Here is an 18,375-nt window from a genome sequence, read left to right as displayed (position 1 = left end):
GCACCTTCAGAGCATTTTGAAACATATTTTAGTAATCAAACTGAAAAATATAGCTACTTTTTAAAATAGTATTAGTAAAATTAGTTACCTTTTAAAACAAAACATTGCTTCAACGTCTATGGACTCATTTTACTACGCAGAATTGTCCTAGCCACAGAAACCTGATTATGTAATCTCTTAGTCCTATGTATCACGACAGGCTTTGCCCACAAGGGATGAGGACCACTTATAAGAATTTTTCCGCAGCGGCATTTCTTAGCTCTTTAAGGCTTTTTGTGCATGTTCATTTCCACAGGATTACATGCACAGGGCAAAAAGCTATTCCACAGATACAGTCTTGAAATTACCCATACACAGCTGTATGTAATACATTTTCTACCTCGACAAAATCCAATTTATTATTGTTGTTGTTGCTAATGCTCACTTGTCTGACCTAGTCCACGAAATTTCTCATGGGCAAAGGGCGCAAGTTTACGCCTGTCGTTCGCAACAGCCTTGAGCACCTTACAGGTTCCGCCTTCAGTTTCGATGGAGAAATCCCCGAGGGGGGGCGGACGGGTCAGATGGTCTTCCACCCCTCTTTCCCTACCACTAACCTCTCGAGAGAAATTCGGCTCGCCGTATATTTAGAGTGCCCCCATGCCGCACGGACACTATACATTTACAATCATCTATGCCTTCTCCGGGATTCAAACCCGGGCCCTTCGGCATGGCAGTCAACGTCGCTAAACACTATACCGGTTGGGTGGGACATGTAAAGTTTTCCGCTAAATTCTTTTTCTAATTCAGTATAATTTTTAGAAACGAAAGCTTTTTATATTCAGATTTCGAATATTCTGCTTTTCTAAACTCGTGTAAACACACCTGAATATGCGAAACGGACTAAATCTGAATTTTTGATAAAATTCTTCTTATTTTTATTTCTATTATTTATATGTGTGCATGCACTGCAGCAGAAATTTTCAAACTTCGAAGTTAGTTGTGGGTGATTACAGTATTGTTGATTACAGTATTGTATGATTACAGTATTGTTGATGCGAATGATGCTGTTTCGATTCAAATTGCACAGAATGTTACCTCCTGACACAAAATTAAAGAAACTCTTGCGTACATCAGATCGGATTTCAGGAACCAGATTTCAACTATTAAATCCTCACAAGAGAAAAATATAGCTTGTCGATGCAATACATTACATTAATAAATTAGGCGATGTTTTTAAAAAAAGGGCAAAGTATCAAATACTACATACCTTAAATTCAGCTCTGTTTTGACTAAAAATTCTGGTTTCCGGAAATTATCCTGACAGCAGAAGCAGACTCTTTGGAAAGTGAAGACGAGTTAACAACAAATGATACAGTTTTTTTTTTTTTTTTCCTTTTCTAAGTATACTCGAATAACGGCAGCAGATGTTGAGAGAAGCTTTTCAAGATATATAAAAACTTATATATAAGTAACAGAAGATCTTTCACTTTTGAAAATCTCAGTGTGATTGTATGAGGTTGAAAATTCAGAGAAAAAAAATAAAATTCAAGTGACGGATATGTGTAATTGGTTGGGTTTTAATCCATTTGTCACTGTTTTTCAATTGCGTCACATTTTATATAATTATTTTTTTTATTTTGGAGAGGGGGGGATTTCTGCATGTGTGTCTGTGTTTTTTCCTAAGAGTACTTTTTGTGGTAATAAAATGGCACTTTCCTGCGACTTTTAAGGACATTTTCCTTGAAATTTTTAGCTATCAAAATACGGATCTTGCTGATGGTAAATGCTTTTCGTAAATGTTTCGGATTTACCAGTTAAAAAAAATATGCGTCAAAACTGGCAATAATTACGTTGAAACGCGTTAAATAGTTAAACTTTCAAGTAAAGTTAGAAAAGTAACCTAATGTTTAAATTTCATACATGAAGTTAAACGGACTTTCCCACGCAATGAGGATTTACAGTATTGTTTTAAACTGTTTTTAAAATCTATAATGTCCAGTTCCATTGCAAAAGAATATATTGTGAAAATCACGATCAGGAAACCAGTGCGTCACATTGTTTTTAAATCTTATTTCAATAATTCCTGTCCGCAGGATCTTAATAGGTTCAGAATTCATCCATCCTTCAAACATTGTTTCTGGTTAATTTACTTGGCTAGTTAATTAGTTACTTGTTTCTAGTTAATTACTTCTAGTTAATCTAGTTAATTTACTAGTTAATTTACTTTATGGAAAGCTCACTAAAGAAGGCATTATGTGAATGAGCGTGCAGCATGAACAGATCGAGTTTCAAACACTGCAGCCTGCAAATTATATTTTATGACGTTAGAAACTTCCTTAATGAAGCCGTTCCAAAATTGTCGGCCCACTGCGTTACATTATGCTTGTGTTACAAAGCTACATGCAGAGGCTGACACCTGTGCATCCGTGCATGCTTATTAAGTATCGCCGGGCCTCGTAACTGCAAAGCTGCTACTTTAATTAACTTTAGAATTTTCTTTTAAATAATTTATTTAATTACTACATAAACTTATATATTTGTAATTGTCACCTGAAATTTTTTTATTAAAATTATTCTATTTGACTTCCTAGTTTTCTCAAGAAACCGGTGACCAACAGCTTTTACGAGCAATTATATTACTCAATTTAGTTTAAATGGATTAATCTACCTAAATCTATCTAAATTTACTGCGCAACCCCGCACCGGTGACCGATGGATCAGTAGCCAGGTGAAAGTCAAGTTGTAGATCACTGATAACCAATGGATTTTATAGTTATTAGTGGACTTTGGTTTAATTTTATCTTAACTATCTGATTCAATAGTAAGTTATTTAAATCTACTACATCGCCACACATATGACCACAAGTATCAGGTCACCGGTCACCGACTCCCTTGATTGTCATCTTCAGTTGTACTTCATTTTAATAATTTATCTATTTATGTAATTTTAAATAATATTGTAATTTTAAATAATGATAATTTTAAATATATTTAATTAAAAAAGAAAACGCTACGCGTCTCAGAAATGTACGTAAAAACAACTTTCATTAGAAATGTGCTTTTGATGTACAATGATTGTGATATTTTATCCTGACGAATCTAATGCTTTATTTACCACTGGAGAAGATTTACATTGCAAAACATTTCTATTGCCGTAACTGAACCTTATGCTAATCTATATTTCACAAACTGTTAATGATAAATTAGATGCGAGATGTTTCCATTTCAAAATGGTAGCACCAAAAACTACGAACTAAGAATTAACTTCAATAAAAGTTGCATTTCTTTTCAGAAGCGGCGAAAGGAAACAAAATACGGAATTTCAAGGCATTCTGGATTTTTGAGATCAAAAAACAGTTATTGTTTTTCTGATAGCTCCTGTATGCTAAAATAGCCGCCCAACGGGATACTGGTTCATGACGCTGACAGCTGTGCCTAAGGGCCCGGTTTTGAATCCCGGAAAAAGCATGGATGTTTGTAAGTGTATGGTGTCTATGCGACAAGAGGCCAAAACACGTGTCTGTGCCCTGTGTAAGTGTATCGTGCCTGTGCGGCAAGGGGCCGATACACGACGAGTCGAAAACCTCTCGAAAGGTTGGTGTTAGGGAAAGCGGGGCAGGAGACCGCCGGACCACAGCCCGCTGTGTTCACTTTCGTCATTCCGCGGTTAATAAGCAACCTAATATGCCTATTTGGATGCATAAGTACCGATCTTGCTTCAGCCTGTACCATGTACCTTATGTTAAAATAAATTTTAACATAAGATTTATTATATTTTTTAGAAAATTAAGCACGGATAACCCGTATTTCTATTTTACCGTTCTAAATCCCGTATAGCCAGCTTTCCTAGCACTCACTGAAACGGCAGTTTGATAACACTCTTCTTGGTAATGTGTTCGTAAATGATACAGGCTACAAAACAGAACTGACAAAAATCCTATGAGCAGCATTCTTGTTCCGACGTCGTTAAGACCCACTTCTTGACGAAGCCTGCGGAAATATTCAAGTTCGAAAAGTAGCTGTGTGTTTGCAAGAAAATTTGTATTTAATTAACCATAATTTTGATCACTTAAATTCTAGAACTACACTTAAAACACTTAAATTCTAGATCAAAATGCATTTTGATCACTTAAATTCTAGAACAAATATCTATTTTTCTTGATCATAAATTTTAAAAAAATTACAAATTTCTTTCATGCGGCAAATATTGATGCAAAATCACTAAACTATTAAAATAGTATTAGGTATCACAGAATATGACAACCCTTCCAGTGGCCTAGAATTGGGTCGTCAATGTGGTTTCTATGTTCTTAGGTGCTTTTAATGTCGGTCACATTTCTGTACCATTATGCAGATTTTAACGGACACATTTTATCACATCATAATCGCTATGAGAGAGGTTTTACTCTTTTTACAGAAAATTTCTTAGCTTCGATTCCAATTGATTGCTAAGGCAGTGTATGTTCAAAATAAGAAAATCCGACTTATGGTTTCTTTAGCTTAATAAACATAATTTGAGATAATGAGCTATGGAACTAGCCCAGTTTCTGGCAGTTATATGTGCATTTTCTGGCGGAAAAGCATCTAGGATGAAAAAGCGAGTGAACGTTTATGAACGTGAGAACAAGGAAGCGGCGTATAGTGGCGAAGGTAAGTAATAATAAAATTATAATGTGTAAAGCAGCCCTTATACGGTCTATAATTTCGTAATTGTTAGCTGTAGACATATATTTCCAGTATAAAAAGTATTAGTGCCACAAATATTAACTTTTTGGAATTTTTATATTTAATAAATAAGTTTTATCAAAATTACAAAATCTAACTTTTTATGCGGTACCTCGGTCCCAAAAATTAGACTTAGTAGACGTATATACTCATTTTAAAAAACAAAGCAAGCAAACAAACGACAAAAATTGGCTAAGATCTTTAATTTTAAAATAGCAGATCATAATAGCTGAAAATTCAGGGATCATTCACAAATTGAAGAACAAAATACAGAAATTTGTATGTTTTTAAAAATGAAGCATCAGTTTAATAGAAAGCATTCCGTTAATAAAGGCTTCACTGATGAGCGTTGATATGCAGACTGTTCAAAAAAGTTTTGATCGATACAAATTGTTTCAGAAGATATATTTATTCACAGATTCTTACAGAATTCATGTTCTAGAAAATAGTGTCAAGCTTCGTGTACTAGCCAACTGATAACATTATTTGCATAAAATAAAAATGAAATGTATTCCTAGTCAAATGATTTTTTGTATGACTATTAAATGATGATACTAAAATAATGAAACTGCATGCGAATATTACTGACGTATTTTTTGCATCTGGAAACTTATGAACTATTTGTTTGAAAATGCTTTCGATATACCAAATGTAAAAAAAGTTATGACTTACTTATGTTATTTTTGTGAATTCATGCAAAATGCCGATTGAAACATTTTAGTAATAAAATTGTGAGAAAATATGGATAAGAAAAAGTACTTGCATAATTTTTAAGCAATAATATTCAGTTCACATGATTTTATATGATACATAACAATACGGGATTTTATACAAGAGAAAATTCGGTACACTTGAAAGACTGTAATGAAGAATATTCTTTATATTTATATTACGGAGTAACATAATTTATTATTATTATTATTAATGGTGTGTGTATAAAGTAATTTTAATATATCAGACATAATATTTGAACAGTCAGATTCCGTCTTGAAGAGAATGAATAAATTCTACTGTTTCTATTACTATTTTGCTATATATTTCTACTATTTTTCTAAGCAAATGTTGTAGAATATTCCAAAAACAGTAAACGATGTGATAATATCTAACATAGGAGAATTTATGATTTTAGATCAATTCATCCGATAAGAAAGAAAGGATCCTTTTTTTTCCCTATAATTTTTTAAATATTCCGATTCTTAGCGCTTTCCAAACGGAAGAAGTGAATAACAAAGCTGTTCAGTAACATAAGAAACTTCTTCTCTAAATGCGATTTTTTTCTAAATGCTACGAAATCTGCACTAATTGCATTCTTGCCTTTGAGAAACTTAAATAATAAACATTAAAATCTACTTTATATATTTTTAAGAATTTAAACCACTTTTATTGGTTCATGATGGAATATAGTGATAAATACGGCATCATGTTATTACAGCTTTTAAAGATAACAAATAATGACAAATATAATAGACTTCTAATAAAAATTTGTAACTACATGAATATATATTTATAATTATATGAGGCGTAAAATGCAAAGTTCATCATTTTCAGTTTTCAAGTATGTATAATATTATATAAATTTATCATCCATTAACAAATTTATGTATAATAATAATAGAAAAATTATTAACTTTTCAAATTTTAATTTTTTAATATGAATGCGCATGCGTTTTTTCATTTTACATAATTTATCAATTATGTAAAATGAAAAAACACACAGAAAATAATAAAGCAGATTATGAAAGAAAGCTGCTTGTGAAAGAAAAATTACAATTATAATGCTCTTAAATATCTCTTAGTTGCCAACAGCGATGGTGTTTGACTGCCGTACCGAAGGGCCCGGTTTTGAGTCCTGGAGAAGGCATGGATGTTTGTAAATGTATAGTGTCTGTGTGGCATGGGGGTACTCTAAATATGCAGCGAGCCGAAAGTCCTCTCAAGAGGTTAGTAGGAGGGAAAGAGGGGGTGGGAAACCCTCGGACCCATCCTCCCGGCGTACTCTCCATCAAAATTGGGAGCGGAACTGAGCAAAGTTGTACTGTCAACTGTATAGTGCTCAAGGCTTTTGGCAACGAAAGACGCAAACTTGCACTCCTTGCTACGATGAATTTCGTGGGCTTGTTCTGATGTTACTATCAGACAAGTGAGATAAGTCACAATCGCTTAGTATAAAAAGCCATTTTTCTTAATTGACATTAGATTAAAATAATTTAAATTTAATCCAATTAAAATAATTCAATCTTGTCATCAACGTTGATGGCTAGCGTTCTGCCTGTCATAGCTCTGCTGTTCACCCATGTCTGCTTTACTTTCGTCATGAGCTGAGTTAGTTTTGTATATCCATTCTCTGGTTCTCAATCTCTACTAAACGTATCCCCAGTTTTATGAAAGGCCACTTTACGTTACTTCGATTTTAGGAAAGAGCTGATTTACGATTTAAGTTATCACTACCCCCTTACCCCTAAAAAAAATCGAAGAGAATATTTGCTTTTTCGGCAACACACGAAAAGGGCAGAGTTCAGGTTTGTTATGTGCACCGATTGCAGAAAGGTGCAACTTTAAATTAAGAAAAAATATGTAAGGGACATTTTACAGCGTTATTAACGTCATTTATTATTGATATTGTGTAATTATTACCTGAAAACTGCCAGGGATGTAAATATATATACTAATTAACAAATATTATAAATTGAAATTATTGAATTTAGATAGTTTAAATATAAAAGTTGCAAAATCTGTTAAACTTACGTGTTCAGCATTATGAGTGCGCATTTTTTAGAACCTAATGCTGTGGTTACAGTCATCGAGGGGCTAGAAGTCGAGTAATTGTATCTTCGAAATAACAGCGTTGGTAACATGCATCAGAATGTAGCAAATCTAATGTTAAGAAAAGATTTGGAAGGGAAAACGGCCGGACGTGTATATATTTTTCATTACTAAAAAGCAGGCTATAGATCGACATAAAGCTATAAATGAACATCAAAAGAATTAAACATATTGCTTTTTATTTCTCCGAAACGACATAATTTTGTTTAAATTATCTGGAAGAATATCATTAATGATGACTGTAATTTTTTTAGAGTCAGAAACACTTGTATACTGTTTTTGTGTTTTTTGCTATTAAATACTTTTGCTGTGTTGAAAACTATCGCAAATTAATTGCAACATCATACCTTATTTAATGAATGAAACTTAATGAATAAAACTGTCAGCACCTGCGTTAACTACCCATTCGCCATAATAGAGTGACATGGCGATCAGCATGTGAAGTAATCCTTTGTGCGCATGCTTACATTATCTGTACATTAAAATAACCATAAAACTATGCAAATGAAAATAAAAGAACACATACCATTGTAGAATTGGCATGAGAATTAGGAATAACAACACGTAAATTGGATCTGTTTCCTGGTGGTGAATGCTGTTTGTTTACTTGTTTATTCATCATTATTGGAGAGCTGTTTCCGGGAAGTGATGGTGAAATTGAACGATGATAACCATTAGCAGTGACGCCATTAATGTCAAGAAGACCTTTAAAAAATAATATATACGGTCATAATGTGATCGAAACATGCTTTTTCAAGCAACATTGATTTAAACATGTTTTTTTTTTTTTTTTGCAACAAGCAATACAGATACCTAAGAACTAAGATACAAAATTAAGCTTATTTGAAAATATTTGCTGACTTATAATGCGTTTTATTAGACCTTATATTTTTATAAAAAGTTCTAAATAATACAAATAAGTTGTTTCAATGTTTTATGGAGATTTTAATAACTTATACCAAGTCATAAGTGCGCATTTTGTGTGCGATATTTGGTTATTTATATTATGTGTTGGTAAATAGACTTACAAGACAAACATTTTTTTATCTAGTATAAAATGAAATGATAGTTTAAAGACAAAATTTCAGTTCCCTGGAAGTCATGATTTAGGCTAGAGAATGTCAACAATGATGAGAGGTAACTGAATGGAAATTTTTATCTCATCTGGCGACTTTGGCATTGCATAACATCTTATAGGCCTATCAGATTCAAAAACGCTTGCAACAACTCCCACTCACTCAACTTCGCTAACATACCTTGATTACCGTCTTCAAATGGTTGACAATGATGATTGTATTGGATTTCAAGAAGAAATCCGTAATAGACTGAACTGATGAAGGAGAGTTCTGGCCATCTTATTTTTCGTTCTAATAACTTAAGCTACCAACAACATCTCATTAGCTTCAATATTTTGGATCTGCGAATAAAATTTAGCGCCTAAGATTTAGTCTTTCGAGTTGTTTCTGAAAGAACATGTTTCAAGGATATGCTGTGGGTCATTTGGGATTGCAAGTAACTATTTCTGAATCTGATAGAATTTTTCGAATGAAAATGCTTCATCAACGTAATAACACATCAGTTTTTCCATTTACAAAATATTTTGCGCAATAAAAAAAGCTACATTTGCTACAGATGCTATGCCAATGTCTTAACAGAAAGTTAATTTATCTTGAATGTTTCAAATACAACTGGAGAAAGCGAAAGATTTTTTTAATTATACATTTAGTTGTACTACTTGCGCCGCATAATATATTCTTTTGACTTCTGAAGAGTCAAGAACGAATTATAAATCCCCCAATACTATTACGATTTAGAGAACTTTAGTTTCACATTTAAAGTATTTAAAACAAACCTTCTTTCCGGAAGAAACGTTGCTTTTATGATTTGCAAATTATAAAGATATGAATAGGATACTTTGCGAAATGCTCAGCGTTTAATAGATGTTTGAAATGATTAACAAAATTAATTTTAAAATTACACGAAAAACAAAACATTTACCTGAAGATCCAGGTCTAGGACTTATGTTGCTGTGAGGAGGAATTTGAGAAGATCCCATTAGACTTTCTGCACTTGGGTTTAAAAAGCTGCTATTCAGTGGTGTTACTGACATTGGGCCTAATGTCTGACTTAGAGATGGCTGTCCCTATATAAAAGAATATTATACACTTCCTACTTTTTCATTTAAGACAGCAATTCCTAAAATAAAACCATGCATCTAATGATGTTAGATAAGTGCTTGTTAGTTCAAGGAAAATTCAAATTTTGCTTAAATGTGAAGTTTTTATAGGTTTCAAGATATAGTGGATTCTGAGAAATCTGACTATACTTTTCTATTTAAAATAAATTTTACTTCAGCGAAGAAAAATCTATTCTTATTGAAATATCAGCATTCATTATTTGTAATAAATAATTCAAACATTTACTTTATTGAAGAAAAACAATGTTTTCTAAATTGACAAACAAGGTTTAACGCTTATTTTAATATTATTAATTTTTATTAGGTATGCCGATATTTAGCATTGTTATCGGATTATTATTAAGAATTACTGATATCATCGAAAGATATTAAACGTTATTTTATTGAATGCTTAATTGGTTTGTTTATCCCCAAAATTAATCACAATGTATATTGTTATTCATACTGTAAGTTAAGACATAAGCGCAACATTTTAAATTTCCCACAGACTAGCTTTCACGAGCCAGATGAACAGATCATTCAGTTTTCTTCAACAAACTATTTTTTAAACGATTATAAATAGAGTTTCTCTTGTCCCTTTGGTTAGGTAAGTAATTTCACACAGAAGCTATTATCGAGAAATCATTTTAGACAGTTATCTATAATATTAAGATTATCAATTATTCTCCAAAATAAATAACACGGTTTCTTATTCAGAGCTTGAAGAATAATTTTTATCTTCTGTTTCTAACAATAATAATTTCTTTCAGACGTAGGATTCTAATTTAATTTAATATATATAAGCATTTAAAGTATGTATATAAAATGCTTGAATTTATATTAATTCCTGGGTGGTACTTTAATAATATAATAGTTTAATTACTCGCGCTGCCTTTGCGAGCATTTCAAGTTTTTATATTAAAATACAAAATTAAATACGGATTGTATTTATCATAAATTATTATCCAAAATCTGAATAAAGTAAATTAAAATCTGAAACGGTATTAACTCACGAAATAAATTGTACACTGAAAGTATACGTTAAACACATTTTATAATAGTGTTGGTACATAAACGATGTTTTTTCAACGATTTATAATTCCCTACTCACTAAAATGATGTTTCATAGAATAAATGTGATGCAGAACTGAAATAGACTTAACACTTACAGCGAGAAATGATCCTTACAATGATTGAAATATCTTCATTTTCCGTAATATTATGAGGTATTTCTCCTGCCTTCTTAGCATGCCTTCGTGGTGCAACGGTCGGCACACTCGGCGGGTATTCGAGAGGTTCACGGTTCGAGTCCCGGCGAGGGCACTGCTCACTTTTCATCTCTCCTGCTTCGAAGTGATCTAGTATCTCTGCGGTGGCACACGAACTGAAAAAGTTGGTGGATGGTTTGGCGATTGGGTCCCCTAATACCCAATCGCCCTTTAAAAGGGGGGAGTATATAAGGTAGTTCTCCCTCCTTCTTAATATGCCTTCGTGGTGTAATGGTCAGCACACTCGGCACGTATTCGAGAGGTCCGAGATTCGAGTCCCGGGAAGGGCATTGCACATTTCTCTCTTCTGCTGCTTTCAAAAAATTCCTAATGTCTCTACAATATCATACCGTTCATCAGCTGCGAAAGAGAATATTTGTAGCAAAACATAACAGAACATTTGTCGATTCTTCCGGGGTTTGATTTTCAATGGCGGCCTAAGTTGTTTCGTATATCGTCATGGCACCATCAGTGGAGTCCAAAGGGTTAAATATAAACCAAAATGTGGAGTAATATTTTTTCAGTGAAAGCAATGAGGTGGGATTACTTAATTCAGTCAGTAATATTTAAGGTAAAGAATGCAGAATTAAAGTAATAGGATGGAATATTTTAAAAATTGTATGAGAAAATATCTCTGAATGGGAAAAACGTGCTATCGACTCCTAAACTTACCAGTGTGATTGAAAAATCACTACAAGAGAAAAAGTGTGTCTTTCAGTGTCTTAAATTTTTCCTTGTTAAATGTTTCGAGAATTAAACAAACGCAATAATTCATCTAAATACACAGCGCTTTCACTGGAAAACACGCAACAAAGGAAACTGTTTATTTTTCTCTGTTTCATCGAAGCCTATTTAAACATAATGGTTTAACAAGGTTTTAACTTCTAACCTTGTTAAATGTGTATTACTGCAAATCGACGATCATAGGATTATTAGCGAATTACTGTCCGTACGCAGTTTAAAGTCCCCAAATGAAAAAAATTGTCTTAATTATAACTATGTATTAAAAATGTGTTTGACCGAAAAGAATTATTGAGAAAAGGCTATACGATTGCTGGGAATAAACGCTTTCAGTAGTGCGTATGCTACACAAATTCAAATTGCTTGTAAGAGGATATCTCATTACTTAGGGTGATTTCTAGAGCAGGCTATATACGTAACTAATAGATAAAAGAAAATAAAAATTATTTTTATATTACTAATGTTTCTTGCAATAGTACATTGCAAAATTAACTAATTAACACTACTAACATAAATAATTAATTAATTAATAGTACTAATTTTTGTAGGGGTACTAATTAACATTACTACCATTGCAGAAAACATTAGTACCATTACTAATGTTTTTTGCAAAGATCGTAAAAATCATTAAGAATCTTTATTTCAAAATGCTGAAAATTTTCAGTAAGGATTTTTCTTCCAATATTCTAATTCGAATCATGTAGTGTCAAATAAAAATTTTCAAGTTTTAAAATTTATTACGCTTTGCGTTGCATAAAACTAAAATAAAATACACTCTTATGTTATAAAGATAACTTTGGATTCTATTATTGTAGTTAAAAAATAATGTTAATTACCTTGTGCAAAAATAATGTTACACACTTTACTATATTACTTTTTATTTGACTGCTAGTAATTAACAATGAAAAAACAGAAACGAGCACACACAAAAACATACACATACTAAAAAAAAAAAAAAAAAAAAAAAAAAAAAAAAAAAAAAAAAAACGTCTTTTGAACACAGATTTTTTAATTCGTTTTCGTTTATCTCACCATTAAGAACTTTTAATTCTCCCGATTACCTCTTAGACTATAATTCTTCTCATCTTTTATTTACCTGTTCTTTTTAATGATCATGCATACGCGTTCAAATAGAACAATCTCTTTATTTTTAAAGGTTACGAAATCTTATAGTTTTCCTCTTAATGAGCAGAGAAAAAGTGAGTTAAAATAGAAAGTAACAAAAAATTTGCCAATACAGCAGTTGTATTTCTTTCAAACTACATAAATCACAACAATGAAATTTTATAGAGGAAATATGAATGAATAAATAATTTATAAACATAAAGTTTGAATTCGTCACTTCAAAATGAGTCACGCGTAATACAGAAGTATAAACTAACTCGATTTCCGTTCAGTTGAACATTTCTTTGCATCATCATTTCAAATTCTTCATTTATCTTATTGTACTTGGACTCAGTCCTTGGTGTTAAAGCATATTCTTGATCAGGCTCAGGACTATCACAACCATTGGTTGAATTTTTGTGTTCTTTTTTACTTAAAGCCTATAATCAAACAATACATAAAATAAACTTCATGAGAGAAAAACTAAAATTAAACAGAAGAAAAACAATCTTTATAATTTTCCATTCAGCACAGCTCTGAAATGAAATATAAAGGGACAGAATATAAATTGAGACATACATAGTAAGTAAAAGCTTCCTAAAAATTTTCATAAATAGATTGCATTTTTAACAAATTTTATTACGTTTCTACAAAAGTTGTCAGCAGATAGCCTTGAAATAAATGTATTTAACAATAAACTATTTTATAGCTTTCAAAATATATGCATAAATTTTAACATTACATTGATCGTAACATAACATACTTAAGACAGCTAAATCTTATAATTTTTAGGTGTGAATTAATTTCTTTGATTAATTCAATAAGGTATATTTTCGTTAGACAAAAATGAAAAGAAAATATGTTCAATTTGTTAAACGTTGAAAGAAGGAATGGCAGACAGAAATTAGTCTTTCGAAATATTCAGTTAAGAAAAGAAAGAAAAGAAGAAGAAAGTTAAGAAAGTGATTTAAGATTGCAATTTTGGAAAATTTTCATAACTAATTTCATTAAAAAATGTTGTAAAAATTTTCCACAATTACATCAGTAAATACAACTTAATTATAAAACATTCATATTTCTTTATTAGTGAGGCACTGATATGCGTTTTAGTAATTTAAAAAACTACTATAGTTTATAGTTATAAACCTTACTATAGTTATAAACCTTACTATAATTATAAACCTTACTATAATTATAAACCTTACTATAGTTATAAACCTTACTATAGTTATAAACCTTACTATAGTTATAAACCTTACTATAGTTATAAATCTTACTATAGTTATAAACCTTACTATAGTTATAAACTTTACTATAGTTATTTCCAAACTTAATCGCAATCTGAAAAAAATTATTAGTGCAAAAAGATTAATTTTTATTTTTGCCAAAAACAGTATTACTCATACAATAAACCAATATGAATGCAAACATGTTGGCATATGATAAAACCGAATAATACATTACAGGAAAATTTTTGATTCCAGCCTCTACTAAAAAAACCAGAAGTGTGAAATGAATAATTAAAAACTCGTTTTAAAACGCGCAACCCGAAACTGACAAAAATAAAACTTTTTTTTTAAATTAAAGGCTCTAACAAAGAATACTTTACTACATTTGACTGGGAGGTATCTCTGAATTTATTATATTTAATAACTGATTCTGCAGGAAGAAAATAAACTGTCAGAAAAAGAAATCATAAAGACTAAATAAAATCACAGAGACTAAATAAAGGCATTTTGCTTTAGACTAAATAAAAAGTAGGGAAATATTTTCAAAAATGAATAAAATGAAACAAGCTTCCCATATGAATGGACATATTACATATAATTGAAATTATTTCTCTGTTACATGTTACGTACGTACATTAATATAATTAATATATGTACGTGTTATCTAGTCTTAAACATAACGTTATAAAGTTGTGATTATTATTATTATTATCATTATTTAATTTTGCAACATGACCATAACTGATCATGGATGTCGAAGATTTCCAACATAATTTATTTAAAAATAGGTAAATATAATATAAAAATAAAAACTATGATATAAACATTTTCTATGAATTCATTCTTTAAAATAGGCAAAAAGAGAAAGTTAATGTAAATAATGTAAAAATGATGCACGTAAACGTGCACTCTTTAATATGCTGATACTGAAATTGCTGACAAAAATGTTTCAAATGGAGTTAATATTTAAACAAAGCTTCCCACGAATTTCTGAACCAGTATTTTGATAATAGTAAAAGAAAAACTAGCAGAATGGGTTACTTAAAAAATTTAGAATCACCGATTCCAATCCTAAGTAAATCTAAAAATTACCATACTGTAGGAATTTTGCTATTCACCGGGCATCATACGGAAACATAACAAAATACTATGCTGCTTAACCATTCTCATTACATCAAGTGTGTATCGTATTGTATTCATGGCTATTCATTTTATTGTTTAATATAAGTAAATTATTCCAATAACTTTTGGTAAATAATTATTTATAAATAAATATTTATAAATAATTATTTATACTCTTAATTAATTGAAGTAAATGACTGCTATAGCTTATGATAAATAATTAAAGGCTTGGCTAAAAATATATGCCTATCGTCGTACTCCTCTGTGGTCAAATTCTCTTAATAGAAATTATTTCAGTTTTCAAATTAGACCAAATATATGATGACCTGTTTTGAAGTCTTTTATAAGAAAGGAAACTGCCATGCACTTACTATGGCCCGACATGCATGAACATCATAGTATTGAAAGAGTCCTATTAGGAAATTATTTAAATTATCTAAATACTGTAATTTGAGGTAAAATCAAGAAGGGAAATGCTTGAAAATCTTTTTTTTTATGAAATTATAACAGATTAATGTATTTTTTTAAGCGATAAACTTCGCATATAAGACGGGTTTACAGAAACACAATACGAGAAGGATAAATTTTTATATCCAGGAAAATATGATGAATTCATTAAATTTTTTCACTTATAACATGGGCTTCTGAAAATTTTTTAGTATTACTATAGAATGAAGAAATGGTCTGAATAATACTCTCCAAAAGAGCACAGACCCAGTTGTAAGTAACTAGCACACCTGAAATCATTACTAAAATAACTAATTTTAGTTCCGTTGATCATTTTAAACCAAATATAGTTCCATTTGCGGTTTTGCAGCTGAGGATGGTGGTTCGGTAAAACCATCGAAACTAGTCCTGTGAAAATTTTGTAAATATAACGCTGATTTTTGTTGTTTAACTTGTGCATTAGGGTACTTACGTATTATCGCAACCAGGTTGGCGCGATTTGTAAGTTTGAGTAAAAAAGTATGAATAGAAAGAAAATGTACATTTATTAATTACAGATAATTTTTAATACAGTTTTTATATTATTTTGTTTTAAAATATAAAATAGCAATTAAACCCTTCCGGTTTCGAATTTGAATAAGTTGCAGAATTTTTTTTTTTCGGCGGAAATCTTTTGGGTATTGCTTTTAGCACTGATTGAAAACCGTCTTCGCCATTAACAGCTTGAGCTTGACGCCATATAAATTCGATAAGGTATGAGTCAAGATGATGACGGGCTGTTCCTCTCTGTTTTTTTTTGCGCCATTTGGCTGAGCGCCACATGCGCTCTACATGTTGTGTGTGAACGCCCGTGTTGGGATCCACAAACTTATATTTGTGATTAACAGTTCCATGCAGAAATCCAGCATTTTCGAACTCACTTGTATTGTATCCTTTCCAGCAATCCGAATAAATGATGCTTCCTTCCTTGATATTTTCGCAAATTTTTTCCATGAAGGTAACGGCGCTTCTGTTAGGTACAGTAACCAAAAAAGTCTCTTTCTTTTCGCGGCAAATTCCGCCGAAAACCCATTGCTGTGGTAGTACACGCCCAGTGTTATTTTTTCTTTTTACAAAACTACGTATAACACGTAGGGCTGCCGTAAGTAGGGTCGCCAAATTTGGAGATTTATGCGAATTTTGGCCTGGTTGCGTTAATACGTAAGTACCTGAATTAGTATCAAATATAGTTCCATTTACAATAAAATATAAAAATCTATGTTACTAAATTATTAAAAGCTAAATAAAACATGATTTTAAATAGGGATATTTATTAAATCTTCTCGCGATCTCCCCCTTCTCAAAAAAGGAGCATAATGATCTCAAATTTTTGTCAAAATAAAATACTATAACTCGAGATCCTAATCGCTGTCATATGTAACCTTATAAAACATTCAGAATACAATAATAATTTGATAATTACTCAAAATCAAAATACAAGAAGAAGCACTAACAATATCTCTTTTCAATAAATACATCCTTTTTCCAAAACATTCATAAAGAAAGGCATAAAAGATTTCGCGCCGCATCTTTCCGCACAAATCTCTTTAAAAACTGCTTTTCGGTAATTTAAAAATTATTGTTGTTTATACTTCAGTATAAAGGCTACGAGTCCAAGTTCATTTTATTTATTGGTTCATTTTGTAGAATTATTTCACGCATGGTTTTTATATTTCAGGTTTTTTTTGGGGGGGGGAAGGGTTATTTTTTGGTGTTCCTTAGATTTATATCTTATAGGGCTTTTCAGTAAAAAAATTAAAACATCGCATTAGTATGCATCATAATTTCTAGTATATCGAAAAGGTGATGATGTTATGTGGAGACAAGAAGAATAAGTTTCGTAACAGTATTATCGCCTGAAAAAAATGAATGCAGTAAAGAGACAGAACATTTTCCATACTTAAATTTAGACATAATCTTTATACATACATGTATAATAGTAAAAATGAGGTTCATAGTATAAACAGATAGCCTGAAAATAAAAAATTAATGAAACAAGATTTCATGTTAAAACAACAAACGCATAAATATCAAGAAATTTCGCAATCAGAGTAAGATAAACAGATGTGTACTATGTATTTCATCTCATTCCTATTACAAGCATATATAAATTAATGAACTTTTTTAATTGTATTAATAGTATTGAAACTTCCATATTAAAAATTTTGTTCAAAAGTTTAATTAATATTTCTCAGACTAATATTATTAAAATAGCACTTCATTTTCTCGAAATTCATTTACAGATAACAAAAGTATAAATTTTCAAAATCACAGACATGAATTTGTCCTCATTAATACTAAATTATCATCTGTTTAAATTTCACTTGCATCAGTAAGTTAAAGCACGAAGGTAAACATTTCAACAGACAAGTACTTAGTGATATAGAAAGAAATCTTCCATTAAAATATTTTTTAACTTTTGTGCTACGCACCACAACCGTTTTTAAAAGCTATTTCTACGTACCACCACTCATTTTTAAGGCTATTACTAGGTACTTTTATTTAAAAGTATATAATAAGTCAGCAATTAAATGATAAACTAAACTTAAATACTCAAATTTATAAGCTATTTTTAAAGATTTACTGGCTACCCAGCCCGGAAAGTGGTTTGCGATGCTGGCTGCTGTATCGAATCCCGAAGAAAGCATGGATGTTTGTAAATGCATAGTGTCTTAGCACCATGGAAGCATTAAAAATATACGATTAGCTGAAAGTCCTC

At 31.0% G+C, this 18,375-nt stretch overlaps 1 protein-coding gene across 11 annotated transcripts in view; it reads right to left on the bottom strand.

Moving 5' to 3' along the window:
• Positions 1 to 18,375, bottom strand: part of LOC118205332 (myocyte-specific enhancer factor 2C-like) — a 523,715-nt gene that overhangs the window by 20,845 nt on the left and 484,495 nt on the right. For all 11 annotated transcript variants that reach the window (XM_085807882.1, XM_085807884.1, XM_085807875.1 and 8 more), the window contains 3 exons: positions 13,098 to 13,259; positions 9,529 to 9,673; positions 8,057 to 8,235 (listed from right to left, as the gene is read on the bottom strand). In XM_085807882.1, the coding sequence (XP_085664008.1) occupies positions 8,057 to 8,235; positions 9,529 to 9,673; positions 13,098 to 13,259 (486 nt within the window). The remainder of the gene's footprint in view (positions 1 to 8,056; positions 8,236 to 9,528; positions 9,674 to 13,097; positions 13,260 to 18,375) is intronic.

The sequence above is a fragment of the Stegodyphus dumicola genome, chromosome X1 (assembly GCF_044657685.1).
Source record: "Stegodyphus dumicola isolate Sdum_Otavi_A_Nest chromosome X1, ASM4465768v1".
Taxonomy (NCBI): domain Eukaryota; kingdom Metazoa; phylum Arthropoda; class Arachnida; order Araneae; family Eresidae; genus Stegodyphus; species Stegodyphus dumicola.
The sequence above is the reverse complement of the archived record's forward strand: the minus strand, read 5'-3'. Positions and strand labels throughout refer to the sequence as shown.